Source organism: Solanum pennellii, chromosome 1 (genome assembly GCF_001406875.1).
Source record: "Solanum pennellii chromosome 1, SPENNV200".
NCBI lineage: Eukaryota > Viridiplantae > Streptophyta > Magnoliopsida > Solanales > Solanaceae > Solanum > Solanum pennellii.
The window spans coordinates 106897427-106924395 of NC_028637.1; the positions used below are offsets into that span (position 1 = coordinate 106897427).

General features: G+C 37.9%; 3 protein-coding genes across 6 annotated transcripts; 2 read left to right on the forward strand and 1 right to left on the reverse strand.

Annotated features, from left to right (window-relative positions):
* Positions 1-33: 33 nt before the first annotated feature.
* On the reverse strand, positions 34-2644 carry LOC107013607 (pentatricopeptide repeat-containing protein At2g15630, mitochondrial). Its single transcript, XM_015213481.2, has one exon. It carries the CDS (start codon positions 2478-2480, stop codon positions 624-626), a length of 1857 nt encoding a protein of 618 aa, XP_015068967.1. The 5' UTR covers positions 2481-2644; the 3' UTR covers positions 34-623.
* A 180-nt stretch (positions 2645-2824) lies between these two features.
* Positions 2825-3481, forward strand: LOC107027264 (diphthamide biosynthesis protein 3). Its single transcript, XM_015228446.2, has one exon. It carries the CDS (start codon positions 2984-2986, stop codon positions 3227-3229), a length of 246 nt encoding a protein of 81 aa, XP_015083932.1. The 5' UTR covers positions 2825-2983; the 3' UTR covers positions 3230-3481.
* A 1071-nt stretch (positions 3482-4552) lies between these two features.
* LOC107002510 (serine/threonine-protein kinase SMG1-like) lies at positions 4553-26757 on the forward strand. 4 transcript variants are annotated; one of them, XM_015200579.2, is made up of 18 exons: positions 4553-4911; positions 6899-11852; positions 11925-12113; positions 13017-13131; positions 13572-14625; positions 14854-15301; positions 17612-17665; positions 17754-20568; positions 20729-20842; positions 21321-21451; positions 22228-22320; positions 23292-23561; positions 23634-24023; positions 24098-24221; positions 24883-24958; positions 25039-25309; positions 25416-25711; positions 25974-26757. In XM_015200579.2, exons 1-16 carry the CDS (start codon positions 4676-4678, stop codon positions 25136-25138), a joined length of 11163 nt encoding a protein of 3720 aa, XP_015056065.1. In that variant the 5' UTR covers positions 4553-4675; the 3' UTR covers positions 25139-25309; positions 25416-25711; positions 25974-26757. The 4 variants fall into 4 exon arrangements, with proteins under 4 accessions (XP_015056065.1, XP_015056053.1, XP_027775071.1 ...); XM_015200567.2 differs by having other exon boundaries at positions 25416-25468; XM_027919270.1 differs by having other exon boundaries at positions 25429-25711.
* Positions 26758-26969: the final 212 nt, after the last annotated feature.

A 26969-nucleotide genomic window follows, 5' to 3' on the forward strand; every position in this document is an offset into this window, starting at 1 on the left:
AGAAAATGACGTAATTAAGGGTAGCAGCTGGAATTCTGGATAAATAGATCATTTATTGTTTGTTGTGTGTGGATTTAGGATCAAGAAGATATGCAACTCCAGTGATTAGGATTACAGAGAACTTGAAGTGTCTCACTAAACCAGAAATTGAGGGAAGCCCATAAGTTCCTTTCTCTTTGATCAGCCAGTGGTCATTGAAGGCACATCAGGTTAAAGAAGCTAAACATGGATATAATTATTGCAAAATACACATGGAAAACACAGTCTCCTTCAAGCCAAAAGCTATGAGGCAATGAAGCAATGCATAACTGGCTAGGTAGTCAGACAGTCATGTCGATCTGATCAGAAAAAATCTGAAGATGCAAGCCACTCGGAAAGGATGAACCATAACAGTGTGAATCTTTCAGTTTCAGCAGGTACTTCAAGCCACCGAGTCCCCTTTTATCCAAAGAATCACCAAGGAGTTGTCAGCATTATGGAAATGACAACTATCAGCATGCGTTTGATATTAATGCAAATCTCTTTCCTATTTCCCTTATAACCATCATTAACCACAATAGACACCGTCCTTGGAGTTCTCTATCTGTATCTGTATGTATAAACAAACACCATGACAAGATACCTTATGATGTGTCTTTTCTCCCCAAGAAACTATCAACATCACCAATCCCTTCAATCAGAGCAAGATAAGTGCTATCATCAGGAGTAATGCCTTTACTAACCATTTCTTTGAGAAGTTCCTCAGCAAGTACACCTTCCTGCTTTTTGCATAAACCTTGTATGAGAGCATTGTAAGTGAGAAGAGTGGGGTTAAACCCTGCACTTAACATGTCATCACGAATTCTGAATGCATCATCCATGTCGCCTCTTCTACTATACCCACTGATTAGAGTGTTATAGCTGATATGATCAGGTTTAATTCCTCTTCCCTTCATCTCTTCGAGAAGCATACAAGCTTCTTCAACTTTACCCTTCTTACAATACCCTTGCATCAGAGTATTGTAGGTAACTTCATCAGGCTGAACATTCATTTTATTCATCTCGTTCAGTGTATCAAAAGCACGCTCAACGTTGTCATTGGCACAATGGCCATCAATCAATGCATTGAACATAATTAGATCTGGAAATATCCCTTTCCGCAATATTTCAACGACTAAATCATCTGCTTCTTTCATCCTATTCCTTTTGCCCAAGACTTTGATTAGAGATGTATAAGTGACAATAGTTGGTTGGAGACCCCTACTCAACAATTCATCATAGAACTTAAATGCCTTCTTTGCATTTCCCACCCTGCAATAGCCGTTGATCAATATGTTGTATGTAATACCATCAGGAAGTACTCTCTTCTCCGACATATCTTTCAGCAAATCATCAGTTTCTACCATTCTACCATCAAGAAACAATGCATGGATCAACAAGTTATAGGTAGCAACACTCGGCACGATGCCTATCTTAACCATCTCATCTCGGTAAAAAAATGCTTTTTCTAGGTCCCCTTTACTGCAGCATGAATCTATCAGAGTGTTGTAAGTCACAGCTGTAGGGATCAACCCAAACGGTTTCATTTTCTCTAACAAGGAAGAGACCTCCTTTTCCCTCCCCTCTTTCACCATCCCTCTAACTAGAGAATTGAACGTATACGAATCAGGCTCAATTCCTTTTGCTGTCATCGCCTCAAAAATCTTATTTGCTCCTTCAATATCCCCTCTCAAACAATAACCATGAATCACAGTATTAAAAGATATTAAATTCGGCTTAACCCCTGAACACTGCATGTGTTCAATGAACTCTTTTGCCTTCTTCAACTTTCCTTCTCTACACAAAACATTGATCATTATATTAAACGTACATACAGTAGAACTCATTTTCATCCTAAACATCTCGGCATACACAATCCAAGCCAAATGGGTCCTGTTCAATTTAAGAAAAAGACTCAACAAATCATTACAAGTCTCTACCTTTGGCAAAATTCCTTTCTGTTTCATCAAATAAAAGCACTTTAACGCATCCTCCCCCTTCTTCAATTCACAATACGCCCTTACAAGCAAATCCAACACAATTGAACTCTTCACCTCCAGCTTCTCCCGAGCACTCACAAGCCCATCAAAAATCTCATTAGGCGAAGCAAAGCGAGAACTGATCACTTGCTTGAGAAGGTGAGTGGCTTGTTTAGGCGAGGGGAGACGAGAGAGTATGGAAATGGCAAGGCAATAACAGGATATGTCTAAGCAATCAGGACTGAGATTTTCGATGAAAGTGATTACTCGGTCAGGAGATGAACGAAGCTCTGGAAGAGTAGCTGAAATCAAGGTGGGGTTTAGTTCTCTCGTAACGTGTTTGATAAAATGCCACTGAGAAGAAGTGACTGATTCTCGCAGAAGTTCGGCAGTAATCGGAATGGTAGGAGAAGTAGATTTGGATAGACTAAGTGTAGAGAAACGCCGGAGTGAAAGCGAACGGAGTACTTCCACACTTTTCATGTCGCTGCCGCCGGCGCTGTATACGGACGGTGGGGTGAAGTGGTAAATTACTAATGTTTAGGGTCTTATTGTACATTTACTACTAATAATATTTAGTTTGATTTGAAACCGAGTTTAAAAAAGAAAAATTGTTTTAAAAAGAATGATCTAGTTTGACTTGAAACGGAATTTAAAAAAGAAAGGTTATGTCAAATATATCAAAATGTTAATTTTATGGTATTAAACATGCCACGTGAAAAGTTAAAGTTAAAGTATTACCAAAAAAAGAAAAATAAACATTCTTTTTGAAATAAACTAAAAAAGAAAGAGAGATAATGGTAATTTACTAATGTTTGGGGGGTTATATTGTACATTTTTTTTAAAAGTTATTAAAAGGACTTGAGGTGCAATTTCGCTTTTCTTTAAAACCCAATCAACTTCGACTACCGGACTTTATAACCTCGACCAAATTGCCGAGCCAAAAACCCTAATCTCCAAGAAAAGGAAGAAATAAATCACCGAGGATGTCTTACGATGACGTGGAGATTGAGGATATGGAGTGGAACGATGAGCTCCAATCGTATACTTATCCTTGTCCGTGCGGTGACTTGTTTCAAATCACAAAGGAAGAACTGAAGATTGGAGAAGAGATCGCTCGATGCCCTAGTTGTTCCCTTTATATCACCGTTATTTATAATCTCGAAGATTTCCTCGGAGATTCCAAGAAACCCGTCGAGCCCTCGAAACAACAGCCAGTTGCTGTCGCTTGAGGTTCACGCTGAGTGCTTTTTTTATTTTTTATGAATTTGGTATCATATTGTAATACCTAGTGATTTGAAGTGGCATTAACTGCCTGAAATTTTGCAATTTTGGAAAAGAATGGAATTTATGGTTTTGTTTAAAGTGTGTCCTCTGAATACTATTGGAATTGCGATAAATTATTTGTATGATATATTATTTCTGTTCTTTGATTGTTTGTGCAAAGCAAACAGTTATGTTGAACTTTGACATATTATTATGAAGCTGTTTATCTGGTAATTGTTTTACTAAATATGTGCAATTTTTTCAAGTGTTGCGCTTCTTCAAACTATATTATTAGGAAGCATCTTGTGTTTTTCTTGAACATAAGATTTGCGTACATGCTGCACTTTAGATTACAAGGGTTATGTTGATTACAAGGGTTATGTTGTTGTTATGATCCACTTTCTCCGTTCATGCTGAAGTTGAAAAATGTAGCTGTGTTTAGTTATAATGCTTGGAAGGTTGTCTGCAACTTGAGTAATTATAGAAGTGCACCAAGAACAGCTGTTTTCTGGACAATTTAACAGAGGAACAGTTTCTAGATATGGTCACTTCACCAATCCAAATCAGTAAAATTGCATATTCCACTCATGAATGCATCATCACACATCTCTCTCTATATGTATGTGTCTATGTTCCGATGAGATTCATTTTATCCATGTTTATGCTTTTTAAGGATTAAGGATTTGAATTTTAATAAACCTTTCTATTTATAATTTCTTTTTACACATTTCTTGGTTACATATAGAAGTGGAACTGATGATCAACACACACTTTATAGGATCTTAGCATGTATTATGAAGGTTAAATAATATGTCAATGAATTTTAAATTTATTAGTAAATTTTATTTAGACATTTGAACTATGAGAGTATTCAATTGAACACATGATAAAAGTTGTTTCTATTAAATGCTTCCGACTCATATTTTGAAAAAGTTTACGCATATATCTTCAGTATCTAATTAACAGTTAATTTATTCACATCGAAACAAATAAAGTTTTACTACTTGTTGAAGTTAACGGGCATAGCGGAATGATATGACATATGTTAAACAATTTAACTTATTTACCTAATAGATATTTCATAATATAAACCTAACCTCTTTAAGTTACAAAGTATCTAATATAAAAATAATAATAATAATAAAATAGGAAGAACCATTTTGAATCTACCCCAAACATAACGGATCATTTTCTCCAAATATTCTACTTGTAAATGTATATAAGGAAAGTTGTGGGGCGTAATATGAATAAGAAAAAATCTTTAGAGGCCGGGGTGGTGAATTTTCATTTTTTATTTTATTTTATACATTAATAATTACGACGTTTGTTGAAATTGAAAGGTTGGTCGCCGGTGAACGGAATTTCAAGAAGTGCCGAAGAAGACAATGAAGAATTCATCATCAGAATAAGGGATGATGCAAGGGCTTCATCACCAGCAGCAGCAATTAGCGGCACTTCTCACCGTCGCTTTACCCAAAGACGATCCTTCCAAATCCACTTCAACTTCTGTTACTGAAGATGACGAGTCTTCTCGTGTTGCCGCTATAACTTCTCTACAACGCGCCATTCTGTACCCTCCAAACTCTCTCCTCATAACTCACTCCGCTTCTTTTCTTGCCCAGGGCTTCTCTCAGCTACTCTCCGACAAGTATGTCTTTTTCTCTCACTTGTTCTTATATATGCACGCCAAGTTTTCGACCAATGTCCCCTAATAAAATAGGCTCATTGGTAAATGCTAGTTTTGTGATTGAGGGGTTGGTTATTCTTGAATAGGCTTTACAATTTGGTAATGGATTTTTTGTAGTCACTGTTTCGGAGAAAGTTAATTTGCACTTTGCCATCATTATTGCTACCTGAATGTTCTATAGGGCAGTGGAGGAAGGACTTGTCACGGATAAGTTGTTTAAGATACTCCGCATACATTTTCTTGGTTTAACTTTTATGGTAGTTGTTTAACAATGAGTATGCATTACGGGCATAGATCTTACATGAGTGTGTTCATATTTAGTAAGGTCTGACACTATTTGAAGAGTTAATGTGAAGTACTCATGACCATGCTAATAAACTACAAAGTGGTAGATACAGCAAGTAGTTGAACATTTTAATCCATTTTGCCTTGATGTAATTGGTATATCATTGTTATGTTTAAGGTAAATAAACCTAAGTCGCATGAAGGAAATTGTCATAAAGAGCTTGCAATCTCTTGAAATCCAGTACACAATGGAAAATACCTATATAGATGAAATATAGATTAATTCAGATTCAGCTTGTCGTGTCAATACACTTTGCTAATAGTTTTTTAGTTTATTTAAAGATTTGTGTGCTAATAGAAAATGTAAAGAACCTCTGGTGTTTGAGAACCTCTAGTTTCCCCCAAAACATAAATTGTTAAGTATTCAGATAAAACTGGTTCAACAAAGCCGAATCAATAATGAGGATTTACTCAACTGACCCTAATTTGAGATTAGGACATAGGTGTAGGAAGACAAAAATACTCATCACAAGTTTCATTTGGCGTAATGGGAAGGTTTATATTTACCCAAGGATAAAGGAGATTGGGATTAAGGTATCTGACAATGCATGGCAAAGCCTACTTGTGAAATGATTAAGAAGATATAGAACTGAAGTGAATGCCTTGTGGAGGAAGGCTGTGAAGGTAAAACAGTGGAAACAGTTTTTGGTGCACCAGGACAATACCGGGTCCTCATGGGGTGTTTCCTTCAAAACACATAGGTTTTAGTAAAACTATGGCAAACATTTAGCAGCAACATTCAAATTAAAATAGGTGATGGGGAGACCACACTACTCTGTCTGGACAAATAGGCGCGCAACACAACACTGAAGGAGGAGTTTTTAGATATATTTAGTTTTTTTCTTTTTTGATGAAATAAGTTATTGAATTGAAAAAGGCATCAAGGAATATTTAGTTTTGTGAATAGCCCTGTAGCTACTGTGAATTAACTTAGTTTAGCAGATACATAGAGCGTCAAGTTCAGAAGGTAATGACTGGGAAGTAAGAAGCATGATGGAATTTCTGTCCATAATCAGAAGTGTTTAGGTTATAAAATTAGTCCACTCCTTTATTGGGGCTTGACCGCTTGAAGATCACATAACTGGAGTTACACTCGGGACTTCCATGTTAGAGGTCTCAAGTTCGAAACCAATTGCTCGCGAATGGATTGAGCTCGTCGCACCGGGTTTGCCTAGTGCGGGTTACCTCTCCTACGGGGTTTGCTAGCTATTGCATAGGAGCGGAGATTTTACCCTATGCGCATCCAAAGGGTGGTAGTTGCGGGTTTTCCTTGTCATTAAAAAAATAAAAAAAATAAATCACCTTCCTCCATATCTTCGGACAAGTCTCGGAAGAAATTTTTTGTATTGTAGTTATTTTTCTTTTTGGATTTACATCGGGTTCCTGGGACTTGGTGCTATTAGCACAATTCTGTTATTTGCTTATGAGGAATCATATTACACAATCAATTGTGAAGAAGCTTCCATACAGGTGTTTTGATTAGATACCATCAAATTGACAGCCTACTTAATGTGTTTCCACATCAACTTTTTTAATAATTTGTACTATAAATTATAAAATCATCTGATGAAGATTTTTGTTTGGCGTAAAAACTGCTGCTCAGGTCATATTCAGTGCGCCAGGCAGCAGCCACTGCTTATGGTGCTTTGTGTTCTGTACTATGTTTAATCTCGATAGCTCCAAATGGAAGGCAGAACCATGTCATTCTTGTCAGTTTGGTTGATCGGTTCATTGGTTGGGCATTGCCATTGCTTAGTACTGTAGTGGATGGGACAACTGATCTTGCATTGGAGGGCTTGCGTGAATTTCTTAATATTGGGGATGTTTCTGCAGTTGAGAGATTTGCATTGCCAATTCTCAAGGCTTGCCAAGAGCTTCTTGAGGATGAAAGAACCTCCTTGAGCTTACTGCGCAGACTTCTCGCTGTTTTAACACTTATATCCTTGAAGTTTTTTAGATGCTTTCAGCCCCATTTTGTTGATGTTGTCGATCTCCTCCTTGGGTGGGCGATGGTACCAGACCTTGCAGAGTCTGATAGGCGCGTTATTATGGATAGTTTCCTGCAGTTTCAGAAATATTGGGTGAACAATATGCAGTTCCCGTTGGGATTGCTCTCAAAGTTTCTAGGTGATATGGACGTGCTGCTTCAGGATGCAAGTCCTGGTAGCTCCCAGCAGTTCCAAAGATTACTTGCATTATTGTCTTGTTTATCTACAGTGTTACAGTCCACGGCATCAGGTTTGCTAGAGATGAATATGCTTGAGCAGATCAGTGAACCTCTTTGTAAAATGGTTCCTATTCTATTAGGATGCATGTCTATGATAGGAAAGAAGTTTGGGTGGTCAAAATGGATTGATGATTCTTGGAGATGCTTGACTTTGCTTGCTGAAATTTTGAGTGAACGGTTTGCAACATATTACCCTATTGCAGTTGATATCTTGTTTCAGAGCTTGGTTATGGAATGTAAAGACCAGTCTATGAGGATGAAGAGGCTTGATTCCTTTCAGGTTCATGGAGTTCTTAAAACCAATTTGCAATTGCTGTCCCTGCAAAAGCTTGGCCTTTCTCCATCATCTGTGCACAAGATATTACAATTTGATGCGCCTATATCTCAGCTGCGTTTGCATCCCAACCACTTAGTACCCGGAAGTTCAGCAGCTACTTACATATTTTTGCTTCAACATGGGAACTTTGAGGTTGTTGAAAAATCAGTAATTGTACTGCTTGAGGAGCTGGATTTGTTGAGGTGTATGCTCAGACAAAAATCAGACCTTCAGAATCTGGGATATGATGTCAAAATTCTTAAATCTTACTCGAGATCTGAGCTATTTGCATTGGTTAAGTTTGATTTGGCGGTCTTACTTAGTTGTGTTTCTTTAGGCAGTGGAGCTACTAGCATGATTGGCCAAACAGAAATCGACACTCTGTATCTTAACAGGTCTGGAAAGTTAATATCAAGCATTATTGGCAATTTCAACCCTTTTGAGTCACCTGTCCTTGGGCATGTAGAATTGCAAGTCACAGTTCTCAAGACGTTAGAAAGACTAGCTGCATTTGAATTCTTAAGCAAATGCTCTCTAAGCAAACAAGTTAGTGCCACAATTTCGCAGCAAGCAACACCTGAGAAACTCGAAAAGGTTGAGAGTGGGAGGATTGAACTTCCTGGGCTAGTCTTACAGCATCTGAGAATGTACACTATCCTTCTCATAAGAGCTCTTCATGTCGCTTCTCCTCTGGCAGTTAAAACAGTAGCACTACAGTGGATACATGAATTCTGTCGAAAAGTTGTTGACATATATGAGAATGAGGAAGCATTATATTTTCCATATGAAGTACTTGGATATGCAGATGTTGTCCAGGATTTGCTGTTCTCAGTTCTGGATGTTGCATCAGACAGAGAACCAAAATTGAGATCTCTTGTAGCATTAGTCCTTCAGAAGCTTCTACAAGCAAAGCTTATTCATCCTACACACTTTATAATTACTACTCAAGCAGTTCTTGAAAAACTTGGTGATCCAGATGAAGGTATACGGAATGCATTTGTCAGGTTGCTCTCAAATGTGCTACCTATTACAGTGTATGCATGTGGTCTCCGTGACAATGGACTGGCTACTGCATGCTGGCCGGGTGTTCTTAGATTTAACAATAGATCGAACTTGCATTGGAAGCAACTTTTTGCACTTAAGCAATTGCCTCAGCAACTTCATTCACAGCAACTTGTTACCATACTTAGTTACATTGCACAGAGATGGAAAGTTCCTCTTTCTTCATGGATCCAGAGGCTCATTTGTGGCTGTGGGCGTACCAAAAATGTCGCTTTGATTCAGCCTGAGGAAACTTCTAATTCTAGCTCAAATGGGCTGTTGTGGGATATCAAAGTTGATGAAGATATTCTTGAGAGAATTTGCTCCGTTAACACCCTTGCTGGTGCATGGTGGGCAATACATGAAGCTGCCCGGTATTGTATTACCACTCGCCTTCGAACAAACCTTGGTGGTCCAACTCAAACTTTTGCAGCATTGGAGCGCATGCTTCTTGATGTTGCTCATGTCCTGCAGCTTGATGCTGATCAAAGTGATGGAAACTTAAATATTATTGGTTCTTCTTATGCTCACTTGTTACCTATGAGATTGTTGCTTGATTTTGTTGAGGCTCTTAAGAAAAATGTATACAATGCATATGAAGGGTCAACTGTTTTACCCAGTGCTTCTCGGCAAAGTTCCTTGTTCTTTCGAGCAAATAGGAAGGTTTGTGAGGAGTGGTTTTCTCGGATAAGTGAGCCTATGATGAATGCAGGATTGGCGCTCCAATGTCATGATGCTACAATATATTATTGCGCATTGCGCTTGCAGGAGCTGAGGAGCCTTGTGGCTTCAGCTATTAAAGACAGGCCTAGAGTGCAACTGACTGAAAATATCCACAATGTCAGAGCCAGGTATGCTGCAGATATCTTGAGGGTTTTACGGCACATGTGTTTGGCTTTTTGTAAAGCACATGAGCCAGAGGCATTAATTGGAATCCGAAATTGGGCAACAGTAGTATTTTCTCCTTTGTTTACTGATGAAAACCAAAGTTTAGATGATAGTGGAATAATTGGACATTTTTCATGGATTACTGGGCTTGTATATCAAGCTAAAGGTCAGCATGAAAAAGCTGCGGCTCACTTTATTCATCTGTTACAGACTGAGGATTCACTCACTTTTATGGGTTCTGATGGTGTACAGTTTTCAATTGCACGTATTATTGAGAGTTACTCAGCAGTTTCTGATTGGAAGTCCTTGGAATCCTGGCTGTTGGAACTGCAAACACTTCGTGCTAAGCATGCTGGAAAAAGTTATTCTGGTGCTTTAACAATTGCTGGCAATGAAGTAAATTCCGTTCAAGCGTTGGCACGCTTTGATGAGGGTGAATTTCAGGCAGCTTGGGCTTGTCTTGATTTGACCCCTAAAAGTAGCAGCGAACTCACTCTGGATCCCAAGTTGGCCTTGCAAAGAAGTGAACAAATGTTGTTGCAAGCTATGCTTCATCAAGTTGAGGGAAGAGCGGAGAAGGTGTCAGAGGAATTGCAGAAGGCCAAGGGAATGCTGATGGAACCATTGTCTGTCTTGCCTTTGGATGGACTTGTAGAGGCAGCATCACATGTCAACCAATTATACTGCATCTCTGCATTTGAAGAGTGTTATAATCTCAATGTAAGCCAAGACAAGCATTTTCCATCACTATTAAGTTCTCATATGCAAGTGATGAAGTCTCCCATTATCAAAGATTGTCAAGATTGCAATATATGGTTAAAGGTCCTACGAATATATCAAAGGGCTTACCCCTCATCATCCATGACTCTCAAACTTTGCAGGAATTTGATGAGTCTAGCTCGTAAGCAAAAGAACTTCCGTTTGGCAAATCATCTTGACAATTATCTCAAAGATCATCTTTCTAGTTTCCCTGATGGAGGTATCCGTGATCATGTAACTCTTGGCTTGGAGTATGAGCGAGTACTGTTGATGCATGCTGAAGACAAATTTGAAGATGCTTTAACTAGTCTTTGGTCATTTATCAGACCTTCGATGATCTCATCTTCATTTATAGCATCTGACACTACTGATAAAGTTCTTAAGGCGAAGGCATGCCTGAAACTATCTAATTGGTTGCAAGAAGATTATTCAAATTCATGGATGAAAGATATAATCCTCAAAATAAGATGTGATTTCAACACCTCATCCGGCAGAGAGGAATCTAGTTTCATTCTTGATAATCTGACTTCTAAGGAGAATGTGAATGCTATTATTGAGGAACTTGTGGGCACTGCAACAAAGTTGTCGTCCCAACTCTGTCCCACTTTAGGAAAATCTTGGATTTCATATGCTTCTTGGTGTTATAATCAAGCTAGGTTATCGTTGTGTGCCCCTTGTGAAGCTACCCTTTTTTCTTGCTCATTTTCTGCTGTTCTTGATTCTGAAATCCAACCAGCAAGATATAAGTTAACCGAGGAAGAAGTTGTGAAAGTGAAAGATATTATCTCAAAGCTTCTTGCGAGTGGTGAAGTATTGAATGAAGATGGAGAATCTGATGTTTTCTGCTCTGGAAATTCTGAAAGCATTGAAACTGATGGCACTGCTAGCTCTCTGTTGCAGGAGGTAGTAGATACTATCGAAGCTGAAGCTGGAGCCCCTGGAGTAGAAGATTATAATGGTGAATTCTTCCCCAATACTTTGACTTCTAAGTTGCAGCAATGCTTATTTAAAGCAAATGTTGTTCTAGAAGAAACAAGTGTCAAATCTTTAGTTACTGATTTGGTTAATATCTGGTGGTCTTTGCGGCGTAGAAGGGTCTCTCTCTTTGGCCATGCGGCCCAAGCTTTTGTGAATTTTCTTTCATGTGCATCTTCCAGATCTTTAGATGGACAATTAACCAGCTGTAGTGAGGAGTCAAAATATAAGTCTCTGAACTATACACTTAGATCCACACTTTATGTGTTACATATTCTTCTCAACTATGGGATTGAGCTGAAAGACACACTTGAACCTGCACTTTCGACAGTTCCCTTGCTACCATGGCAGGTAGGTTCACTTTCTACTTATGGTTTGGTTTTGACTGCTTTGTCATATTTTAATGATATCTTCCTTTTGTAGGACATAATACCTCAGCTGTTTGCTCGTCTAAGTTCCCACCCTGAACAAGCAGTTAGAAAACAATTGGAGACCTTAATAGTAAAGCTGGCTAAGCTATCTCCTAGATCTGTTGTCTATCCAACTCTAGTTGATGCAAATTCTTACGAAAGAGAACCTTCTGAGGAGCTTCAGAAAATACTGGCTTGTTTGGTAAAATCCTTCTTTACCGTTGTATCTAACTAATTGTCTTTATGATGAGAGAATTTTTTCATGCAAATGTGTTTTTGATTCAATTATTGTCAGAAGGCAATCTGACATCATAGCTTTTTAAATTGAGTTAATTTCCTGTAGTTAATCGTGGTTCTGCATCTGGGATTTCAGTCTGCTTTCGTGAAGTGACACTTCTGTAGCTAACTGGAAAATGTTCCAAGGGATTTTCCAGCATTACATCGATCTAGTCTTTGTTGTCATTTGGATTCTAAATGGAAGTATTTGGACTTATTTTACCTTTTGTGCAATCCTGACAATTTCTGTCACTTCTTCTGGTAGATAAACTCTTCACCTGTTAAAGTATCTCATTGAACTATGATATCTTTCTGGAATTATTCTTCCCAACTTCCAAAATAATAAAATTATCCGTAGGTTATGAGAGAAAGTCCTTTCTACTTGTAAGCTAAAAGGATAAATTGATGCACATTCGAGTCCACTTATAGTGGTTTGTTATGTCCTATTGCCCAAATGTAGTGGATCAGCTTTGTAACTGAACTAAAGCTAGGTGACCAATACAACTTTCTGCGAAATGATATCCCCCCTAAGGATAAATAAATAAATATTGTGCTAGCTGCAGAGTGCCTTTTTTTCCGCCTTCTTTTTTTTTTTTCTGTTGGTCTCCTACTTTAATCTCCGATTTGCAATCTTAGACATATTTTTTGAAATAGTTTGTCCCTCAATCTCACTAAGACGGTAAGACCTAAATGATACTATCTTCTTCTTCTCTCCTTTGATGCATTAGTTTGTTAGGTTTATGCAGATACAATCATTCCAGATTTGGTTATATCGACTCAAGTATGTTTTGGAAACGAAAAAATAATTAGATCTTTATATGATTTGCAGAATGAGCTGTATCCTAAGTTAGTTCAGGATGTCCAGTTGATGATAACAGAGCTTGAAAATGTAACAGTCCTCTGGGAGGAATTATGGCTCAGCACACTTCAAGATCTTCATGCAGGTAACTGTTGCTCTTTTATTTAGCCATGAACTGTTTTTGGTTCTGGGGTTCCCCATTAAGTGAGGTTTACCTTTTACTGAATATAAAAAACGAAGGGATGGGTGCTTCATATCTTTGAAGTCCATAAAGGTTAAATAGAAGTCAAAGCTCACCTCGTAAGAGAAGCATAAGAAAACTCTGAGGGTGAATATTTGGTTTTACAATATTAAGACAAGTTGAAAAATTGTGATGGTTAACTTCCTCAACATTTTGTTTTAGTTCATGGTAAATCAAAAAGTAGCATTATCTTAACTTCTTGATTATGAAATAAACTATCAATACTTAGATGTACCGCAGTACTTGTTCCAAGTCAATGAGCATTCAATTGGGAAGGAGAGCAGTAAATTTAGTGCAATTGTCTTACCTCTTCTTGTTTTCTACATTGATATATAATTTACCAGATGTAATGAGGCGCATAATTTTGCTGAAAGAGGAGGCTGCACGAATTGCAGAAAACCCAACTCTTAGCCATGGAGAGAAGAACAAGATAAATGCTGCTAAGTACTCAGCCATGATGGCTCCTATTGTTGTTGTCCTAGAGCGTCGTTTTGCTTCTACTTCTCGTAAACCTGAAACTCCTCATGAAATTTGGTTTCATGAGGTGTACAAGGAACAAATAAAATCTGCTATCATAACTTTCAAGAACCCTCCTGCATCTGCTGTGGCTCTTGGGGATGTTTGGCGACCATTTGATAATGTGGCTGCATCCTTGGCATCTTATCAAAGGAAATCCGCAGTATCACTAGGAGAAGTTGCACCACAACTGGCTCTTCTTTCGTCATCTGATGCTCCAATGCCTGGTCTTGAGAAGCAAATTATGGTTTCGGAATCAGAAGGGGGACTTAATACTTCTTCCAGTGGAATTGTCACAATTGCTTCTTTCTGTGAACAGGTGGCAATATTATCTACCAAGACAAAGCCTAAAAAGATCATTATAGTAGGCTCTGATGGGGTGAAGTACACATATCTGTTGAAAGGGCGTGAAGATCTGCGGCTGGATGCCAGAATAATGCAGCTGCTACAAGCAGTTAACAATTTTCTGCATTCATCATCTGCAGTACAGAGTCAGTCTGTCTGTGTACGCTTCTACTCCGTCACACCTATTAGTGGTCGAGCTGGTCTCATCCAGTGGGTGGATAATGTAGTAAGTATTTACAGTGTCTTCAAGGCATGGCAGAGTCGGGTTCAGCTGGCACAACTTTCTGCGCTAGGTGCTAATGCAAAACAGACAGTTCCTCCACCTGTTCCTCGGCCAATGGACATGTTTTATGGTAAGATCATACCTGCACTTAAGGAGAAAGGAATAAGAAGAGTAATATCAAGAAGAGATTGGCCTCATGAAGTTAAACGAAAGGTACTTTTGGATCTCATGAAGGAAGCCCCTAAGCAACTTCTTTACCAGGAACTTTGGTGTGCGAGTGAGGGATTCAAGGCCTTCAGCTCGAAACTAAAGAGGTAACGTTTTTCTCCTTATTTACCTGCAATAGTCTTCTGTAAATGCAATGCATCCGATATGAGTTTTACTGTGTTCTATTGAAGATTTTCTGCAAAGGAAATTGGTCAACTGTTGTCATCCCAGCGAGAGTAGTTTTTCGTGTCAATGCAGTTTCCATTTTATAGCAAGGCTGTCGGTGGATCTTGGCTTGGTGACTTTTAAAATAATTGAATTTTATCTGCTTGCAGATATTCAGGTAGTGTGGCAGCCATGAGTATCATTGGCCACGTTTTAGGCCTTGGGGATCGCCATTTGGATAATATTCTTATGGATTTTTGCTCTGGGGATATTGTGCATATTGATTACAATGTCTGCTTTGATAAAGGGCAAAGATTAAAGATCCCAGAAATAGTTCCTTTTCGCCTAACCCAGACAATTGAAGCAGCTCTAGGGTTAACTGGCGTAGAGGGTACATTCAGAGCTAATTGTGAAGCTGTTCTTGGCGTTCTAAAGAAGAACAAGGACATAATCTTGATGTTACTTGAGGTCTTTGTGTGGGATCCCCTAGTGGAATGGACACGTGGAGACTTCCATGATGATGCAGCAATTTTTGGGGAGGAAAGAAAGGGGATGGATCTCGCTGTCAGTTTGAGTCTGTTTGCCTCCCGCATGCAAGAAATCCGTATTCCCCTGCAGGTACTTTCAATTAGACTAATGGGTATCTACTCTTTGATGTTAGTTGTTCTTTCCTTCCTTGAAAGAAATGCTATAAACAAGGCTCTTTTTAATTCCAGAGTATATCCTATAGCTTTGCTGTCTCCACCACGTCATTTTTTATCCTGTACCACCACGCGTTGGAAAAAACCATAGTTAAATCTATCGAGTCCCAATGCTTCATCTTAGGCACAACTCTTGACCACATCCCCTAGTTCCATTTCTACTATCTCCCTTTACTATTGCCCATTTAACCTCTTTCTCCCAGTATATTGCTTCCCCCACTTCTATCCTCTCTACATAGTGGATTTGTTGCTGCTACTCAATGAAAAGTCTTACCTGTTCACAGCCCCTTCTTTTAGCCATTGCTCTCTAGGCTGTCTTCACTCTTCAGCTACTTTCCTTGAGTTGTTTTTTCTTCTTTCAAGATACTTTAAGGTATTGTATTCGATATGACACTAAGAGAATGCAGAGAAATTTCTGTCTCAAAAAAAAAAGAGAATGCAGAGAAATTTGTACATTGTGATAAAGGTTGTTCTTCTGTCTCTTTTTAATGGATAAATGATGACAACAACCCAGATCTGGAAGAGCAATACATAATCCAAATGAAAACCAAGTAGATATATTAAAGAGTAAATATTCAGGAATCATTCATCATGAGAAAAAAAAACTAATCTTTTTATTTTCATGGAATAAGCTATCAATGTTCTGGAGGTTTTGTTACTCCCACCGTTTCACAAAGAATGACCTGGTTTGACTTGGCACGGAGTTTAAGAGTAAAGACTTTTGAATCTTGTGGTTCTAAATTAAAGTTAGGTCAAATGTACAAAATTGCCCTTTGATCTTGTGGCCTTAAACATGCCACGTGGAAAGCTGAAATTAAAATGTTATAAAAAAAGAAAGAGGTCATTCTTTTTGAAACAGACTAAAAAAGAAAGGAGGTCATTCTTTTTTAAACGGAGTGAGTATATTATTTTAATTGGTAAGATAAATATTGATAGTTATTACATAAGATTCCGTATTTTAAATTTTTGAATCAAGGAACTGCAGGTACTTTAATTTGAGTGTTAGAATTAGATTAAATGATTTACGCTCTCTTCCACACAAAAATCTATATTTTTTTTCAAAATTCGTGTTGTATGAAATAAGTATATGGACAATAGTCAATTAACGCGTATAAATGTAAGTGATGTGCTTTGGAATCATGACTACTTTGCCTAGGAATTTTTTGTTTGGTTTGCCAGCATACCCATTGTCGATGAATACAACTTTACCATTCTCAAAAAAACAATGTAAGTAATGTGCGTTCTATTTTTTATTTTTTTTAAACATCGGTAAAGTGATGTGCGTTCTATTTTTTAATGGACAAGGATAGTGAAAATAATCCATATTGGGGCAGACAGACATAATCCAGGTAAAAAGATCAAAACAAAAAAAAATAAGACAGAATGAACATTCGATGAGTTAAACATATTACCAAAGGAAAAACTAAAAAGCTTCACCCCTTTGTACTCTTCTCCTTGCTACGGAGATTTTGGATGTTTTTGTGTTTCTGATATATAACTTCAATTTTGTTTAGGAATATTGGAATTTAATCATATAAATGGTCCAAATTATTACTTCCTCCATTTAAATTTTTTTGTGTCGTTTAAAAAAATGTCTCTTTCCTTTTCTTGCAACACTTTAATTCTTACTTTCCACTTGGCATATTTAAGAGCACTAGATTGAAGGACATTTTGGTAAATTCTACATATCTTTAGTTAAGACCACGAAATTTCAGAAGTCTTCTTTAGTTTCTTAAACTCCGTGTCAAGTCAAAATCAGGCTAACAAATTGAAATGGAGGGAGTGTTATTTTTTGCATGCTTGTTAATTAATAGAGGTCTGTTACCTCATTAGGGTTGGTAAGGTGAGGTCTAACTCCCCTTGCTTATACTTTTCCATTGAGGATTTTTTACTTGTATTAATAAAATGTTGCTAGATACCCTGTCAAGTGGTATAAATTCGTTAGAAAAAAATCACATAAGAATTCCACATTTTGCACTTATATCTTGGTCATTTAAGTGGTAAATTAAATCTAAGTTTTATATCTTAATAAGACGTGCAGAACACTCAGAATGTACATCATTTAATATAATAGATTGATGTTTAACTGTCTGATCTCTTTTTGCCTTCTCATTATGATGTTAAGTGTAAGGCAAACCAAACCGTAAATACATGCAAGATGATGCAATCAGAGTGTTACATGAAACGGTAATTAATGATTTTTCTTTTGTTTACTAAATTTATCTAGGAGCATCATGACCTTCTACTATCTACCTTACCAGCTGTTGAATCTGGTCTTGAGGTATGTTGTCAACTTCCTTCTGCTAGTGATGAAATTTAGTTTCTAGTTAAAATGAACTTAGTTTAATGCTTTTTATACTGATTTGCAGAGATTCATAAACATCATGAATCAATATGAAGTTGTCTCTGGTCTTTACCGTCGTGCTGACCAAGAGAGATCTAGCCTTGTTCTACGTGAGACATCTGCGAAGTCACTTGTTGCTGACACTACTTCTACTTCAGAGAGTATCCGGGCTTCTCTTGAAATGCAAGCTCGAGAATTGGCACAAGCTCAAGCTGTGGTAATGGAGAAAGCTCAAGAAGCAACAACTTGGATTGAACAGCATGGAAGGACCCTTGATGCTCTAAGAAGCAGTTCGATCCCAGATATTAGAGCCTGCATACAACTAACTGGTAAAGAGGAATCTCTATCTCTTGTATCTGCTGTTCTAGTAGCTGGTGTTCCTTTGACAGTTGTCCCTGAACCCACCCAAGCTCAGTGCAATGATATAGATAGAGAGGTTTCTCACTTGGTAGCTGAGCTGGATCATGGACTTTCTTCAGCAATATCAACAATCCAAACATATTCTTTGTCTTTGCAACGGATCTTGCCAATCAACTACCACACATCCAGTCCAGTCCATGGTTGGGCTCAAGTTCTTCAGCTTGCAATAAATACGCTGTCCTCTGACATTCTATCGCTCAGCCGAAGACAGGCTGCTGAACTTATTGGAAAGGCGCATGCTGATGGTATTGATTCTGTTAAAAATAGATATGATGATCTTTGCCTAAAAGTGGGTCAGTATGCAGCAGAAATAGAGAGAATGGAAGAAGAGTGTGCAGAGCTCGTTAACTCAATTGGTCCTGAAACTGAATTAAGAGCTAGAAATAGTCTATTCTCTTCTTTCAAGAACTACATGGAGTCTGCTGGTATTGAGAGGAAAGAGGATGCTGGTTTGCATGGAAACTTTCAAGAGACCAAGGAAAAAGTTCTATCAGTTTTGAAAGCAGCTTTCAGTGCTCTTTATAACGACATTAAACATAAAATACTCAATAACTTGAGTCGTTTCACTACGAGAAGACACACGGACATGATATTGTGCTCTGATCTTGGAACTTCTTTCTCTGAGTTTGAGGAGCAAGTAGAAAAATGCATGCTAGTAGCAAAGTTTCTGAATGAGCTTCAGCAGTATGTCCGCATGGATTATAGGAGTATTGATACAGTTGTTGACACGTCTGAATCATTATTTGATAGTAATTGGACTTCAATTTTTAAAACCTGTTTGCTTTCCTGTAAAAATTTGGTTAGCCAAATGGTTGAAGTTGTTCTACCAGAGGTCATCAGATCGGTCATTTTGTTCAATACGGAAATCATGGATGTGTTTGCATCACTCTCGCAAATCAGGAGATCCATAGATACAGCATTAGAGCAGCTTATTGAGGTTGAACTAGAGAGAGTTTCTTTAGCTGAGCTTGAGCAGAATTACTTTGTTAAGGTTGGTCACATCACTGAACAGCAGTTGGCTCTTGAAGAAGCTGCTGTTAAGGGTAGAGACCACTTATCTTGGGAAGAGGCTGAGGAATTAGCCTCTCAAGAAGAAGCATGTAGAGCCCAACTTGACAAGCTCCACCAAAGTTGGAACCAGAAGGACTTCCGGTTTTCATCTCTTATACAGAAAGAAACGGCCATTAGAAGTTCTCTGGTTTCTTTGGAACAGGATCTGCAATCTATGATCTCTCATGAACATGATGAGGAACTACATCTTTTCAGAAGCAGAGCTCTTATGGCTGCACTAATGCAGCCCTTCTCTGAGTTGGAAGCAGTTGATCAAGAATTGTCTTTGCTTGGGGCACCTGTTGAATCTGGTTCAACTAGGATTTCTCACCTAAAGAATTTATTTAATTCAGGATGCCCGCTATCTGAATATATTTGGAAGTTTCCTGGCATATGGAGCAATCATGCCTTCTTTGTGTGGAAGGTTTATATAGTGGACTCTTTCCTTGATTCATGCACGCAAAATATAGCTTTACAAGCTGATCAAAGTTTGGGATTTGATCAACTTGTAAATATAGTGAAGAAAAAACTTGAATCTCAGCTTCAAGAAAATGTTGAGCAGTACTTGAAAGAGAAAGTTGTGCCTGTTTTAATAACAAGGTTAGAAAAAGAAAGTGAATATTTGAAACAAGTGACGGAGTCAACAGAAGATCTTACTTGTGATCAAGGAAATAACAACTTTGCAGCTGTAAGAAATGTGCAAATCATGCTTGAGGAGTACTGCAATGCACATGAAACTGTCAGAGCAGCAAAATCAGCTGCTTCCCTCATGAAGAGGCAGGTGAGTGAGTTGAAGGAGGCTCTTTTTAAGACCACCCTTGAAATTGTTCAGATTGAATGGATGCATGATATAAATGCTAATATTCTGCAAAAGAGAAGGCTGATTTCTCATAAGTATCTTCCAAGTGATGCTAGACTCCTTCCAGTTCTTCTAAACATCAGCAGACCTCAATTGCTTGAAAATTTTCAATCATCAATTGCAAAAATAGATAGGGCTCTAGAGGGCCTGCAAGCTTGTGAGAGAACTTCTGTCACAGCAGAAGGGCAGCTTGAGAGAGCTATGAACTGGGCTTGTGGAGGTGCAAGTTCAACTTCTGCTGGAAGTGCTTTGGCAAGGAATCCAGGAATACCTCAGGAATTCCATGATCATCTAATGAGGCGCCAACAGTTAATATGTGAAGTTCGAGAAAAGGCATCAGATGTGATGAAACTTTGCATCTCCATATTGAAGTTTGAATTATCGAGAGATGGATTTTTCCAGACTTCGGAAGAATTTTATCCATCTAGGAGCATGGTAGATGGCAGGACCTGGCAGCAAGCTTACTTAAATGCTCTGACAAACTTGGACGTTACTTATCATTCCTTTAATCGTAAGTCTCAACATGACCTTAATCTGGGTAATTGAATTTTTAAAAATAATGAAGGCTCAGATCTATATGTTCTATATTTTATAAATGACAAGAGTGCATTGCTATCGGTGTTGCATGCTTCTCATTGGCAAAAATCGTCTTTTTGTCTTTTATGCATCAGATACTGAACAAGAATGGAAACTTGCACAGACCAACATGGAGGCGGCTTCAAGTGCTTTATTCTCTGCAACCAACGAACTCTGTGTTGCTTCTGTTAAAGCTAAGTCAGCATCAGGTAAGGATACATATTTATGTAGCTAGTTCAATGTGTGCCTACCTTAAATCTTAAGCTGATTAATTGTGTTAGAATCAAGCTCTTTAACTTGATGGTCTACTTCTTACATGTGCTGCTGGGGCTTTTTATTAGTTTTACCAAGCTCGTGGAACTATAGTTACAATTGGTCACTGTGAAACGAAAACTTTGAATTTTCTCTGCTAAAAGCAAGAGATGGAGTTTCGGCCTACCATAAGTTGAAATGGTTGTTGCATGATTTTATATATTTATTCCACAGTACCTATGTTCAATAAACCACTCAATTTCATTCATCTTTTTATCTATAACAGGGGATGCACATATTACTAGTCCGCAGTCCTGTAATCTATAACATAGTTTTCTTTAATGTTTTCTTAATATATAACTAACTGGAGCAAGATGTTTTTAGAGTTGTCTTTCCCCTATTTTCTTAATGCCATTGACTTTTCTCTTCTCCAAGGGGATATGCAAAGCACCTTGCTTGCAATGAGGGATTGTTCCTATGAATTAAGTGTAGCACTATCTGCATTTGGGTCCATTACAAGGGGGCGTACTGCTTTGACATCTGAATGTGGTTCGATGCTTGAAGAGGTAGGATGCTCACAACTAAATTGAAGTTCTTATGAAGGTTCATTTATGTCGGTGCTTTCAATCAAATGGTGTCCAAATTGGCTTGTTCAGCTACATGAATATTTGACTTCATCTGCTAAGCTTTTCTCCTAACCTACATGCATACCTTTTTGAAGCAGAACATGCATGCTTAATTTCATCTGCATAGCTTATTCTCCTAATAAAGGAGCAAGAGTAGATTTGAATACACCTAAGAAAACGAATCGGTAGAAATGCCATAGACCAAGGGTTGCATCTTGAAGGTTTCAGTAAGTAATTCCAGAAAATTTGAAGATTATACCTGTAAAAATCACAGAATAACTTTATACAAGTTAGGCCAAACTAAGCAAGTTGTCTCACCTTTAACAACTATGAACGTTGCTTTTGCAGGATTTCTCCTTCTAAATGTATTTTTTGGCCATACAATAATATCCTAGATTCTCTTACCTTGCCATAATGTTGTCGTTTTGTTATAGCATCGTCCTGGATGTCACTCTTGATGTGAATCGTGGTCAAACTTTCTCTAGGTTGACCTTTTTTGAGTGTTGTTGATCACATGTATAAATAATTTATCTTGGGCAAGCATACATGAAAAAGAGGCATTTTATTCGCTTTCAAAAGAAAATAAAGAGTCATTTTATATTATTAAAGAGTTTTTGTACCTGCAGTATCCAGATGAAATCACCTAACATTATTGATGTTTTGTGTCAGCTATCTTATAGTTTTTCTTGTTTTTAATAATTTATCCTTTCCTAAAGGTTCTGGCAGTAACAGAAGGTGTGCATGATGTTCACAGTATAGCAAAAGAGGCTACTGCTTTGCACTTGTCTCTAATGGAAGATCTATCAAAGGTTTCATTTCCTTATTTTCCTCTACTCTCATTTGTTTATCTTCCTTTCTTTCATCTTTAAATGGGTGGGGGGTTGAGAGTTGGGGGAGTAGGAGGCAGATTTATCTTGTTTTCTTGCTAAGGCAAAGTTTATTAATAGAACTACCAATAAGGTACATATATGTACAACAAAAACAGACAAGCACCTGCAAGAACATCCAGTTATATTTTTCCTAGCAAATTAAAAAATTCCATATACTGATCCATACTCTCTAATAGACTCCTCTTACACCAAAATAACAGATTGTGATGATAAAAGTTTTTTGACTTTTGAACTGTGGTTCTTTTTATTCTTAAAACAAGCACTGTTCCTTTCTCTCCAAATGGTCCAGAAAATGCAGAAAGGGATGGGTCCTCCAAAGTTGCTTCTAGATCTTTGCTGTCTTTTGTCCTAGCCAGCTATCCAGTAGGCTCCTAATATCTGAGGCATAGCCCATTTGACACCACAAGGGTTCAAGAAAAGCTCCCAGCAGAGTGTAGTTACATTGTTTCGTTTGTAATTTGTCCTTATTCCGAGCAGACCCTAGTTCTGATTTCTGATACTGCATATTATGAAAGTTATAGGTGTCATTTTTTACCTTGTGGTCTGTCACTGAAAAAATTGAGTTAGGATAAAATTGTGTAGTGACAGTAACAGAAAGGGATGATGTTTCCTGTATCTGTTCCCTTTCCTATTCATGTTCAATTTCCTTGTTAATTTACTCGGTCTTTCCTACAGTTTCCGACCAAATAATTTCCATCATATTGGGAACGTAGCATGTAGTTTAACAGTGATTTCCTTTAAAGGATTACTTTCTTATTGGGGAATGATACGTCGAGGCAGGTGTAGATACTAGATAGAGAGATGATTTCAGGGTCTCATTAGAGTGGAATTTTTTCCCTAGGAACCTTCTCATTTAAGAAAACCACTTATTTTATTTTCTCGATGGACAGGCAAATGGCATCCTACTTCCACTTGAATCTTTGTTATGCAAGGATGTTGCTACCATGACTGAAGCTATGGCAAAGGAAAGAGAGGCAACGATGGAGATATCTCCTGTTCATGGACAAGCTATATTCCAGTCTTATCATGTTAAAGTTGAAAAAACTTATGAAGTTTTTAAGCCCTTGGTTCAATCTCTCACAATCTCTGTTGAGGGACTTTATTCAATGCTGACCAGGCTAGCCCAATCTGCAAGTCTGCATGCAGGGAATCTGCATAAGGTTGTAAAGAGAATAAACATGCATTTCACGGTGCTCTTTCTAAGATTCTAATCAAATTGTTATTTGATGTAGGCTCTTGAGGGGTTAGGAGAAAGTCAGGAAGCAAGGTCAGAGGATCTCAACTCGTATAGGCCAGATCTTGCCGATCAATATGATAGCAAGAATGAGATCTTCTCCCAATCAGACAGAGAAAGCAGCATGGATATTCTTGATGTGAATGGACTGTCTTTGCAAGATAAAGGATGGATGTCCGCTCCTGATAGCATGACCAGTGGCAGTTCAGAATCTGCAGCTACATCATCTCAAGTTAGTCTTGCAAATAGTTCCGATGGGCCAGACTTAATTGATCCAATTACTCCATATTGTTCTGATGACACAGAAAGAAGAGAATATTCTAATAATTTTTCCTCAGTTGGAAGTGCACTTCCAGGATTGCCCCAGTTGGAATCTGAAAAGACACAGGTTTTGTTTCTGTATTTGCACAATGTGACAGTCTGAATTCCACCCGTTATTGATACTGTTATTGATTGGATCAGGAGACGTTTGAGATGAAACTCTCTCTTGGAAATGAAGAACCCTTGGCAAGCAAAGACAGGGTTGAGGAGGCTGCTCATGAAACTTCACTTATCAATGTAGAGGCTGCCAACCGAACAACCAGAGGTGAGGATTTATCAACTGTTTCTTTCCTATTCTTACTGAATGAACATAATGCAACTTAAAAACCACTTCTGTGGCATAATCAATCAACACATTGTCCTATCATGATATAGGCTTACACATCTGAATGAGTAGTTACCAGTCACGAGAAGTGGTTTATATACTTATTTCATATTAGTTCCAACAGCCGACTGCATTTTCTTCATTAGCCATTTACGTCTTTTTGTTGTTGTTACTGCTTCCATTTCCGTATTCTCTTTTTCAAACTGCTTTGAGATGCTTGACTTGACCGATGGTATATCGGATCCAGTCTCTAAAATCATGAGATAGGGGTAAGGTCTGCATATACTCTACCCTCCCAGATCTCACTTGTGGGATTCCATTGGGTATGTTGTTGTTGACTTGTTGTTTAAACTTGAACAACTGAGGAAGTATTGATAAACTTCTGCTGTTAGGTACTTCATGGTGCTATCTTAATGATAAAATTTTTTCCCTTTTTTTGCCATATCAAAATACCGAAGGACTAGCCGACAGTGTGCTAAACTTAGTAATTGGTTGTATTTATTCTCTGGCTCTTTAATTGTCCATATAGTTTTTGATTATTCAATAACATTTCATGAATGGTGACATTTCATATAGTAAATATATGGTTTTGTTCTCCTAGGTAAAAATTCATATGCACTATCAATTTTAAGGAGAGTGGAGATGAAGTTAGATGGTCGAGATGTAGCTGATAACAGGTATATCCTTCCCATGGAAACTTTAGATGAGTATCTTGTAGTAAATGTGAATGACCATGTTGGTTTATATTTCTCTTTAGGGCAATTAGTGTTGCAGAACAAGTGGATTATCTGCTCAAGCAAGCAACAAGTGTAGATAATCTTTGCAACATGTATGAGGGTTGGACACCTTGGATTTGAGCTGGTGAAACATTATTCTTTTTTCAATACGAGAGCTCTTTTCATGATATTCTGCGATACATTGAAGAAGCTCTGAGGTATATTGGAGCTTAGTCTCCTGAACCACAAGATGCATGTTGGAACTTTAACTTCCTCATTTGAAGAGACGTGGCAATTGGCAAGCAAACATAGGTGAAAAATATTTTATTAATTTTGTTTAATGCTTTTTCTAGGTATACCTAGATAATTTTGTTTATACATCCTGGATCTCCTTGTAACTAACTAGGAAGATTGGTAGTTTTCTGATGCAGTCTGTGCAAGCGAATCAGAGGATCCAATTTGAAGGCTGAGGTAGAGCGCTCTCATCTTCTCCATCTGCATGTTCTTCCTTTTTATGATGCCTTTTGAGAAACTGCTGCATGTTCCTTATTTGAATCTGCATATGTGCAATACTGGAACTTCAAATCTACGATTCGCAGCACTTTGATCATGGTACAAACACAGTTGGAAGACAATATAATGTTGCTTCGAAGGGTAGCATGATCCATCCATATCCACTAATTGGCAATAATAACCTTTTCAAAGTATCATCTGGTAAGATGAAAATGTGGATGTCGAGCTGTGGTTTCTCTCAAGTATTCCTTTGTATGATTGTGTAGCATTTATCAATGAGTAAATGTTTGAATAGCTTTTGGAACTGTCTGGAACGACCTTTCAACGTGTAGGTGTTAGCTTTATTTTAGATGTACTTATGCATGGATATGTATGCCATGCTCTTTAAGACTTGTTACACTACTCTTCAATTGTTTGTGCAAGTTTTTGTTCTGACCCTGCCTCTTGTTTATTTGTTTGATAGGTCTATTGGTCACTTGACGAAGCAATGTGCACTTACAACAGCTGCTTGTAGACTTTGATGAGGGTTGGCTAATGCCATTCACATGTCATGAGAAATTTGACTTTTGATTGAGGCAGTGAGAGATCCAATGTGGGTACATTATTAGCTCCTGCTGTTTGCTAGTTGGGGTCTGGCTTTACCATGAAGCACTTGGTATCCTGTAAATATCTGTAATGATTGTAAATGCTGACTAGTTCAAGAGATATTCCTACACAACCATATTGGAGCAAGTGGCTGGAACAAACCTGATCCGTGCCTGCCACCATCGTCCATCTCTCGATCATACTGTCATTGGCCACTGGATGCTCCCAGGGACGAGATAGGAAAGACATAAATACACTGTTTCAAGTCTCTGGGAGGTTGCTTGGGTCTAGTGGACACAAAGTTGCCTTTTGGGGCAAGGCAAACTAGGAATTCAGAGGAATAACATAAAGGCAACAAGTTGGAAGTTGAGTGGTATAGATCCATGTTCATAGATTACAGCAGCTCATAATTTATGTGGAATCCAAATGGCCCTTTCAGGTATTGTATAAATGGATGTAAGTAATTTAATAGATTACAAGAGCTCATAGATTGTTTTCAATAAAGATAACAGTCAGCTTTACAGGAGCTCAGATTGCATGTTAAGTTTGTAAATTAGACAATGTGTTAAACTGGGGTTGATGCACACAGATATTTGTGAATCTGTATAACGAACAAACAAGCTCAAAGAAAAAGACTCACTTTACGTCTTTTTTGCTTTCTATCACATTCAATGATATATATGAACAGTGAAATGAGATATTCGAATAAAAATATCTATGCAATTTTCTCTTCTTTTCTTCTTGTGATGTGAGGTTGAAAAAGTTTAGAAAGGAAAATAAAGACAAGAAGAAGAATGTGATATTTATGAGTATGCCAAGTTAGTCACGCAATACGGCTCAAGTTGTCGCTGTTGAACCCGTTTTCTCAAATGGC